The following is an 11,527-nucleotide window of genomic DNA, read 5'->3' on the forward strand; positions in this document are numbered from 1 at the left end:
TACGTAGAGTCATTATACTTTTGCATATGTGGAAAATATGTTTTAATTGTTTGCATATTTTTTTATAATTGTAGGATGTTGGAGCACAAAATGCATTGCCTACTTCTAGTTCAGCACTTTCGACATCTCATGCGTGCCCGGAAAGGACTCCAAATCATTTAAGCTTCACAGAAATGTTAATGGTGCGATTCTTTATGCCATAATATTTATTTTGGTGTGATTAGTTACGATTTATCCTTTTCTTTTTTCATGTAGGCACCATTTAATCAAACCATGTTTTCTGCTGATCGAGCATATTTCAGTGGAGATGCATCTAATGCTAACAATCGAGGTCGAGATTATTGAAATTATTAGTCTTTTTGATTAAATAGACATTCCATGCGTGTCTCTATTGTATTTTTTGATTTAGGAACATGATCTCTATTGTATATTTTATTTAGGAACATGATGAAATATTGACATATGTTTGTTATCTGATGTTAGTTTGTGTATTTTGTTTTTGTATGAGTACCAAATTTTAATTTCCTAAATTTAGTCTATTTCTCCACAAATTGGCAGGTGCTTTCTAAATTAATGTACTACTACTTTATTTTATACACTAACAATTAATAAATGAATTAAGTAAAAAAGTATACAACGAAATTACTAATTATTTCCATAGATATATTGTTTATAGATTTTATACAGTTTGAAGATTTGATATGATACCTATAGATTATAGGTAAGAAAAGAAAATTTTTGAGAGATTTAGTATGATATGCACAAGGGAATGGAACCGTACTAGTTTAGGAATAAAATTAAACGCATACCCGATTTTGCAGGAGTTAGTTTTTATTCATCTTGTTTATTATAATAGTAATAAATTGATAAGAATGAGGGGAAGGAAAATTGAGTGAAACAATTTGTTTTTAATTAAGCTAAAAATGAGGGGAAGGAAAAATGAGTGAAAGGACGTAGTTTCACAACACAGCAGCTGGTGCTGTGTTTGATGGCACCGTAGGGCAGGGGCGGAGCCAGGAATTGTCCTTAGAAGGGGCAAAATTATAGTACATGAGAAAAATTAGAGTTATTGAGAGGAGCATTTATAAAGAAATATGAATAAAGTTGCCAATTTATCAAAGAAATATAGTACATGTAAAAGTTTGAGAGGGGGCAAATGCCCCACATGGAGACCATGTGGCTCCGCCCCTGCCGTAGGGGATCTCTGTCCGAAGGCGATGGGTGCTCAACTTATTTACAAAATCACAGGCGTACATGAATTGCAATATAATGTTTGAAAACATTACCTTCTGAATCGCATCTTGGTCAGCCATGGGTTCTCGGCGTTCGATTGTTGATATTGCCCAATCGCAGCTTTTGATGTAGTTAGAGTTAGCTACATTTTGGAAATAAGAATCGCTGAATGTGTCGGGTTTTGTTTTACAAGTCCGGGTCGCATAGATTGCAAACATGGGTAGATATCTATGTCTAACATCGAAAACAATCAAACAAACGAGCCCACAACATATGACAATAATATTCAACAAATCCATTGACCAACCAAATCATGCAATTTTGAGCTCAAATTTTGCAGATATCTTACTAATATATCGATGAACATATGGTTAAAATATCAGATCCAACCCATATCTCTAACTATTGAAATACATAAAAATATAGTAGTAAAATAGAATTTAGCCAAACACTTAAAAAGACAAGAAATTATAGCTCTAGATACCAAATGAAGTGAACCTTGAATCCATGGTTTTGACTTCCCCATAACTTGTAGTTCCAACAAAGTTAAAAGAAAATGAACAAAAGTAAGGATTAAAAAGAAGATGAAGGAGGGTGTTTGAGTTGGGAATTCCAGTTGGGACCTTTTAAACCTCTTTCAATGGAAATGAATACAACCCAATAATAACTTTCACCAAATAATCTACATAAATTGGCTCCATCTAGCAATACTTAATCAAGAAAGAAGACATGTTTTTACACTATTTGAAAGGTCACTTAAATGCAACCAAAAATTAAAGTGTAATTAATAAATTCTCACAGTGGAGAGATAAACTCTTAAAAAAGTGTAAATGTTTAAACAATCATAAAAAATCCGATCTAAAGCGGAATATATATTGAGTCTTTACACTAAGGGTTAGTAGGGTCGTTTGGTTTTGCAAGATTGTATCTCGAGATTAAATATATAGTGCGTTTGGTTCAAAAGATTCTATCTCAAAACTCAATCCTAGATGGATAATAATGAGATAATTTGTCATGGTCAACCCCCTCCAATTAAAATAATCTCACAACTTAATCCTAGATTCTTAGAATACCCATTCGGGTAATGTTCTCTGCATCCACCGGTATGTTAACCGACTGGGTAATACCCCCTGACTCTCTCAACCTCCCACCCGGCCAGGTGGTTTGTCGGTGTGGTGCCACTCAGCAGGGTAACACTTCTTACTCGCATCACCGCTATCTTCAGCTCGATCTCATATTTTGTTCCTTGTCTTCAGGCCCAATATGGTCCATAGATTTGGCATTTCCATCGGCATTGGGCGACAAGATTCATATCATCCATATTTAAAGTTATGATTTAAGCATAATGCGCCCATACATATACTAATGTACTACTTAAACATTATAAGAGCATCCACAATAGAACGGACTAGCCCTAGGACTAGCCAAAAACACCTTCTGCCACGTCATTAGGACTAGCCACTGTACTGCCACATCACTAGGACATCCCACTGCACAATAGTGGACTAGCACTAGGACATCCCAACAAACAAAATCACAAATTCACACAAATACGAAATTAAAATTTCGACACGAATACGGGAAAAATGCAACCATTTGATATAAATTAAAAAAACATACATAATTTTTAAAAAAATTACGTAGTTCACGGAAAAAAAACCACATCCTCCATGCATCGACACCCGCGACCCCCCTCTCACTCCTCGTCACCGCCTTGGCCAGACCCGGCGGCATCGGAGTCCCCAGAGGCTCCCCTTGTGCCGAGGAGTGGGAGCCCCAAATCGCGCCGCATACTGTCGATGACCCCCTTGAGCATCTCCATGTGTAAGGGGTCAGTCGTTGTACTCCACTTTTGTATGACGTCTATCATGCTCTGCTGCTGCTGCTGCATGCGCGCGAGGTGGGCGAGCTCGGGACTCGGCTGGACACTAGGAGCTGCTGATTGGACCTCCTAGGACCCGCCGGTGCCTCCCCTAGACATCCGATGTGTCGTCTTTTGCCCAATCGGGCTACGGCGGGAAAACGAGGGAGGGGTCGGAGCCTCTTCGTCATCGTCGAGGAGGTCGTGGAAACCGGCGCTGCTGCTGTACTCGCCGACGATGTTCACCCTATGCCGCTTCGGCCAGCCAGCTTCAACACCGACACGAAACTTGGAGGAATCCATCAACACCAAATAGGCATCCTAGTATTTAAACTTGGCGTACTTCCCTTTCTCGGGGAACTGCTGCATCAACAATGTCTTCACATCCTCCACGGTTTGGCCGATGGTCATCATGCGGTTGTTGTTTTTGTAGATGCCGGTAAATTGGGAGACCGCGGCTCTGATTCGGTCTCATTGCTTCTGGTACTCATCAGGCGTGTATGTCTTCCCATCAGGGAAAAACACCTTGTAGGCGTCGGCGATGCGAGACAACATGTTGTGGATTCTCTGATTGTTCGACATAAGGGAATCATCGCAAACACTGATCCAAGCCTTGGACTCAAACACTGATCCAAATCATCTGGGGCATCATCCCGCTAACCCCCGTCATCCCCGCACTCAAGCCCGCCATTTGGGGCATCATCCCCATCATCCCGGTCCAGGGGTACATATTGTAGTACCCGGGCATCATCCCCGCCATTTAGGGCACCATCCATCCCACCACTCACGAGGAACGTCGGGGTTTGCGATTCGTTCGTGGCTAGAGAGTCGTTGTCGTGCTCCATTTATCCTGAATAGAAATGAGAGTAGAGAGAGAAACTTGTTAGTACAAGTGGTGCAAATGAAAATAAACTGCAACTAGCCGTATATATAGAGTTTTGAAAAAAAAATCAAAAACTTGCTAGTCCGTCGGGAGCCCACAATAGCGGACTAGCGCCATATCCGACGGATGAGAGGTCGTCCGTCGCGCTTGTCCGTCAACCGCTAGCCGGTCGCAATAGTGGACTAGCGCGTGGACTAGCGGCTAGTCTGCGCGCTAGTCCATTATTGTGGATGCTTTAAGCTATCTGATTCAAAAGGGATGGTTCGGAGCGAATAATACGGAATTCGTCACAACTAATTCATTATAAGAAAATTAATGTCATGTTTCAAAAAATTAAATACCGTACTTACGGTTAGGTCCTATAGTTAAGAGAGTAAATTACTTTCCCAAACTCCCGTGTGGATATCATTTCTAATTCACTCTATTTTCTTTATGTTGGAAGAAATCAAGGAAGATACACAAAAATTTGGGAATCAATTAGAATGATCTCAAATTAATTGTAAATTATTCTTTCCTGATTTGTAGCAAGGGTAAATCATACCATATGTAATTAATCCTCAGCCTATTTAGGCGTGTATTCTCATCACTATGATACACACTTGAATAAATATATGAAACAAATATTCAACACTTACATATTATAAGTACTAGATTAAAAGTAATCTCTTTCTATTTCCTAATAAATATCTTAAATTAAAATTCTATATTATTCTACAGTATTAAACTAAAGTTAATTTTATTAATATTCTAACACAATCTTACTTTGCATATGTTTACATGAAAAAATTTGCATGGTCATTGTGTAATATGGTCCAATTAAGTGTCGAATATCATAATTTGAAATTTGTAAGAAAGATGCAGTTTGCAGATATTTCGGAGGGAGTACATGCTTATAAAAGAACATATGAGCTCATTCTGTACTGATCATCTTTCATCATCAATAATATCAGAGACATACCTTTCCTTTTTCTCTTCTTATATTAATCTTTATAAATTTATACAGATGTTTCTGATTCCTAATATTTTACATGGTAGTATCAGTTGATTGAAAACTTCCACATTTGTTGATTTTTTTTCTTCACGATCTTCTCTTTAGCTTTCATCCATGGCAGCATGGCATGACGCAACAATCGTGAGTATGGTGTTGACAACCGCGATTATTAAATGAGTCCTTATTTTCTCCATCCGAGTGATAATCTCGGTGTTCAGCTTGTCTCCCAGCAACTAATTTGGTTCCAAACATCAATTGGAGCCGTTCCACCACCGCTCTCTTGGCGAAGAACAAACTGGTGTTTATTGATGGTTCTCTTGCTTGTCCTGAGCCCAACCAATAATATGTTTTACTTTTACCCCTCATGGATTCACTATAACAGTACGATGGTTTCCTGGCTTCGGAACTCAGTATCAACTCAAATTTGTTCCAGCACAATGATTTTGGATGATGCCATTTCAATTTGGATTGATCTTCAAGATTGGTTTTCACGATATTCAACTAGGGGTGAGCGAAAAAACTGAAAATTGAATATCCGAACCGAACCAAACTGAAATTTTGAAATTCTTTTGGTTTTTTTTATTTTTCAGATTCAGTTCGATTTTAAAAATACAACTTTCAATTTTTCGGTTTAGTTCGGGCGAAAAAAAAAAGCAAATAACCGAATTATATTAAATATAATATTATATATATATATAGGGGTGTGATCCGTTGCTAACTTTTCTTAAATTGCTAGCTTGCTAACTCATCAACATAGTTTATTAAAAATGTCAACACGATGATACTAAAATGTTAATATAAACTTAAGTTGATATTTTAATACACTATGTTGACATTAATATTTAAATGTCAACACAGTTTATTAAAATGTCAACACAAATATGTGTTGACATTTTAATGTGATCGTGTTGACATTTTTAATACACTATGTTAATGAATTAGCAAGTTCACAATTTAAGAAAAGTTAGCATTATAATGCACCCCTATAGAGTTTTAATCTATAAAAAGAAGGCCCTAAGTACAAAAATACAACCCATATATAGACAGTTAGATCTGTAAATGAATGGCCACGATTTGGAGTGTAAACTGTTTCTTTTGTGGCATAATAAGAACGATTTAAGTCATGTGAAGGGTAATTTAAGAATAGCAAAAGTATTGAACCTTCTTTCCGTTTTTTAAGTGCGGATTTAATGGGGGTAATTACTCCACACGCTAACTTCCTCACCACGGTTCGGGAACCGGCGGTTCACGGTTCGGAACCGCCGGTTCCGGTTCGAAAAAAAATGGAACCGGAACCGAACCGGCCAAGGATCGGCGGTTCCGGTTCCGGAACCGTGAACCGCCGGTTCACGTGAACCGCGGAACCGCCTAGGTTTGCCCGGTTCCGGGCCGGTTCATCCGGTTCGGCGGTTTTTTATTTTTTTTTGCATTTTAAATTTATAATTCAAGTAAAATATGTAGATATATTTGCATAAATAAAATTAGAATAAAGCGATGTTCAAATGCAATTTTATTGATACAAATTACAACTTTAAAATTACAAATTACAACTTTAAAATTACAAATTACAAATTTAAAATTGCAAACTACAAACAACTTTAAAATTACAAATTACAACTTAAAATTTACAAATTACAACTTAAAATTACAAATTACAACTTATTACTTAACATTACAAATTACAACTTTAAAATTACAAATTACAACAATTACAAATCGAAAAATTTAAATACAAGTTACTTACAACAATTACAAGTTACAACAATTACAAATCGAAAAATTTAAATACAAGTTACAACAATTACAAATCGAAAAATTTAAATACAAGTTACAACAATTACAAATCGAAAAATTTAAATACAAGTTACAACAATTACAAGTTACAACAATTACAAATCGAAAAATTTAAATACAAGTTACAACAATTACAAATTTACAACTTACAAGTGTTGACAAAAAAGACTTAGAAGATCATTAAAAGATATTCCTCATTTGATAAATATCTTATTGGTGAAAAAGTGGGTATCTTTGGGGCAGATGGTACTGGAACACAAATTTATATATGGAATCTGGATGAATGAGGATCAGATTATAGTTTAAAATGGGAAGCTGGGTTCACTGGCGGGAGTTCGTTTCATCGTCGGACTCAGATGAATATACCCTGATGGCCTGATGAAACGAACTCCCGCCAGTGAACCCAGCTTCCCATTTTAAACTATAATCTGATCCTCATTCATCCAGATTCCATATATAAATTTGTGTTCCAGTACCATCTGCCCCAAAGATACCCACTTTTTTCACCAATAAGATACTTATCAAATGGAGAATAGAGAAATTGAGATTGAGAGAGAAATTCTTATTAACACAGTTACACAAGAATGGGGTGAGTAGAAATGAAGAGGATTGGGGGGTATTTATAGGGGAAAATTGTGATTTAAAATTTTTTTTTGAAAAACACGGCGGAAATCGCCGGTTAACCGCCGGAACCGCCGGTTTTCGGCGGAAACCGGCGGTTTAGGCGTCCGTTTGAATTTTCAAAATTTGGAAAAAACGGCGGGAACCGCCGGTTTGCCGCCGGAACCGCCGGTTTTCGGCGGAACCGGCGGTTTCCGCCCATGGTTTCGGTCAAATCCGGCGGCCGCGGGCCCGGTTTCTGAAAAGGCTAGGAGTAGGCCTGAAATTGTGCCGGGAACCGCCGAACCGGCGGTTCGGAACCGGCGGTTCCGAACCGCCGGTTACGGTTAGCGAAAAATTGGAACCGGAACCGGCCCGGCCGAACCGGCGGTTCCGGTGCCGGTTCGAACCGCCGCCGACGGTTCCGGTTCCGGTTCGGAACCGCCGGTGACGGTTCCGGGCCGGTTCGTCCGGTTCGGTTCGGATTGGGGACCTCTAAGGTCCAACATTCACCCAAAAATCTTCCCATCACATATCCTACAAAATCTCCAAAACAAAAACCCTAATCTACAAAATCAACAACAACAATCAGACTTCACGATTTTGAAATCAACGAGAACTATAAACCTAGTGCCTTCTTCAGCAATGGTCGACACACGATCTTCGGGAATGGTGACGAATGACGGAAAAGGTTACTAAGATTTTGTAAACAGTTTGACTGGAACTCAACTCAAATTTGACCCAATTTTCTCTTTAATTGGTTTGCCGTAACCTAGTCTATCAAAGAATGATTGTGAAGAAGAAGGTACCGCCAAAACCCAAAACACAAAAAGGTATGTCGTCTACATTATCTGGATTATTATTTGAAGGAATATAGTTTTAATTCTTTTTGATTATTATTTGAAGGAATACTTTTTGACACTCAGATCTGTATTCTGATTGTGATTTTTTTTATAACCAATAGGTCAAAGTTCCACACAAAACTCGACTGAGGTGAGACATAGGATCGATGACCCAAAACTAGGTTAAAGATATATGTATTTTCCCTCTGTACCTCTACTTTTGAAGAACCTATGAATTGAGGGGGGATATACTTTTAAAATATGTCACATATGGGAAACAGGCGATTGTTATAATCACATAATTTTATGCTTTGTTTATGTTAATGTTATGAGCTACTTTAATGCTCTTTCATATACAACACCGCATAAAAATATCAGTGCAGAAGGTGAAAAAGGGAAAGGATCTTCAACCGATGATTCTTGTGGAGGAAAAGGTGATTCAATTCAACATAAAACATTAGTTTATTTTAATGATTTTGTATATATACTACCCATTTGTTGTGAAAACAGGTCATAGGTTATCCAATTTGTGGTCATTGTAAATATTTTTTGCTGTGCTGTGCTAGTATAATATGTAATTTTTTGTAATGTTGACTTTGAGAACAATATTAAGTGTGAATAAATATGAAAAGGTTATGCATAAGCTACCAAAATAACTAGTCCAACGGTTTGAAGGGTAAAATATCTAAATGTACAAACATTTAATGAGTTCAAACCTCTTTCTTTTTGATTGCAAACTTAAGAAAGTATAAAGCTTGTTCCACTTTGATTCTATTAATTAATGACCTCCGGTGTGTATACCATCTAAGAATCATGTCATATTTGTGTAAGAAATCTGTCAATAGTTTCAAATAACACACTGGGAATAAAGAGATCATAGGTTTCCCATTTTAACGTAATTGTTGTAGTTTTGAAGACTTTGTAATACAGCCACCCCTTTTACACCATTAGTGTTATACGTAGGCCGCTATACCTTGATATTAACTGCATTAATATGTTCAGAACCGGTGGTACATAATGTTGAGAGAGCTGGAACAGTGGAAGGAGTTCCAACAGATGTTTCCAAGGCTCACAAAGATAAAGGACCTGCAACAGCCATCTCTAACACTGCAAACGGTATAAAGATTGCACTAGTGCACACCTTCTATTCATTTGTCTCTGCTTTACTATATTTTTGAGTTTTATGTCATCATTTCTCAAGTAAAAATTATACTCCCTCCGTCCCGCACTACTTGCACTTATTTCCTTTCTGGGCGTCCCAAGTTATTTGCACCCTTTCCATTTTTAGTAACAATTTATACCTACAGCCGTAATTGTTGACTTTGTCTATCACTCATTCCTTAATCTCCGTGCCCAAAAGGAAAGGTGCGAGTAGTGCGGGACGGAGGGAGTAATAAATACTGTGTGCAAGTATTGTATCTATCATTGGAAAACTAATAAAATGTGCCTCAAAATGTGTAGCTGCGGGAAGGCATGCATTGTCATTGAACAAGGTCAATGAACTGTTGATAAGAAAAACAGCAAGAGCTATGGAGAGCCTGAAAATTTCGAATTTTGATACATCTTGAAAAGATAAGGTTGATACATCCCATGTCCAAGAATCTGGTGTTACTAACAGACTCGCCTAATATGTCAAAAGGTATTCCTCTATCCAGTGGCGGATCCAGGATTAAAAAACGGAGGGGGCGGAATAAAATAATAAAATATTAAATATAATACTTCAATATGTTTTTTTAGCAAAATGAAAGTCTATTACAATTCAAGTAGCTCTAGCATCTATTAACCGAGACAACTGATTTCTACGGGTATCCATATCTTGAAAACGTTTCAAGATTCTTTCATTAGAAACACTAGCAAAGATGGATCATTCATTGTATACTACCAAACTATCATTCAACCACTCATCTCCCATCCTATTCCGCAAGTCAGTCTTGACAAATTTCATTGCTGAAAATACTCTTTCAACAGATGCAGTCGCTACAGGTAAGATCAATACCAACTCAATCAGACGATAAACCAACGGAAAAACTTTATCTTTCTTGGTTTCAACAATCTTCTGAGATAGGCTAGCCAAATCTTCAATACCATTCAATCGTGCATCTCTTCTCACAACATCAATAAAAGTTTCAAGTTGTGTAACAATTCAGTATGTTGAGTCGATGTGAAGTCCTTTGGGTAAAGAGTAGCAAGATGAACAAGCTTATGAACATTAAAAGCAGCGAAATCATTTTTTGGATCGAGGCATGCCATACAACTTAGCAAGTCTGTGGATGCCTCAGAGAAACGATTTTCCATCTCTTGTGTAAGTAAGTCGACGACCTAATTGACACACAAGAAAGATTAAATATCAAGATGATTCTAATTTAGTAAATGAATAAGATATTAAATTTCAAATTACCTGACAAAATATTTCAACGCGATAATGATGGTAGTTCTTGATGTTTGAACCATTCCTCTTACTAATCCGCTTTGGAGCATCATCATCCATGTTTGTTATTGAAATGTCATTTGCCCCACAAAAATCATTCACTTCTTGCAAGAAAGTATCCCATCTAAATTCTCGAAATGATCTCAAGCTTTCTTTCACATTCTCTATCAAGAAAATCGCATTTAATGGTTATTTTTTTCGGTCAACGGGGCGACGTCGGAGACAACGGAGGGGGCAGATATGGAAAATATACATCCGAGATAAGGGAAAATTAGTCGCACGGTAGGGGCAACCGCCCCCACTGCCCCCCCTGATCCGCCCCTGCCTCTATCATATAACCATTATATTATGGCCTATTACGAATATTATTTGATTTGTTGTTAATGTTTAAAGGCACAAAGCGCCGGCGAGAATTAGTGGTGAATGAAGTGAATCAACGGTTGTTATGAATGAGGAAATACAACCACAAGAAGATCGCACAAAGCACATGGGAAAAAAAGAGATTAAAGGGAAGGAGAAAATACATGAGGGTGATGGAAGAGCAGAAGAAGAGGATGCCAATAAGAAAATAAAGCACCAAACCTTGAAGCTTAAAACCCGTCCACAGAATATAATAGAGGTTTTTCAATCACCAAACGAAGAACAGATGGACGAAGTTAAAGAAATGGGATTTTGTGAGTTGAGACATTTTGGAATCATTGAGATTCCGGGTAAAATGACGTACGACCTGATCAACGGTTTCCGTAATATAGCCTGCACAGGACACCATTTCTGCCTCAGAATGCGCCTTATCAAAGTCCCTCCTTTTGGAAGCCCCAAAGTCAGATAAACATCTTCTGGATAAATAGGAAGGCGTTGGCTTTCCTGCTGGATTGTGCAGGCTATATCACGAAAA

The 11,527-nt window shown here is 37.7% G+C and overlaps 1 protein-coding gene across 1 annotated transcript; it reads right to left on the reverse strand.

Moving 5' to 3' along the window:
* Window positions 1–10,310: 10,310 nt before the first annotated feature.
* LOC121803959 lies at window positions 10,311–10,746 on the reverse strand. Its single transcript, XM_042203528.1, has 2 exons — window positions 10,603–10,746; window positions 10,311–10,523 (listed from the first exon to the last, which is right to left on the reverse strand). Exons 1-2 carry the CDS (start codon window positions 10,690–10,692, stop codon window positions 10,311–10,313), a joined length of 303 nt encoding a protein of 100 aa, XP_042059462.1. The 5' UTR covers window positions 10,693–10,746.
* Between the last annotated feature and the right edge of the window lie 781 nt (window positions 10,747–11,527).

Source organism: Salvia splendens, chromosome 5 (assembly GCF_004379255.2).
Source record: "Salvia splendens isolate huo1 chromosome 5, SspV2, whole genome shotgun sequence".
NCBI classification, from domain to species: domain Eukaryota; kingdom Viridiplantae; phylum Streptophyta; class Magnoliopsida; order Lamiales; family Lamiaceae; genus Salvia; species Salvia splendens.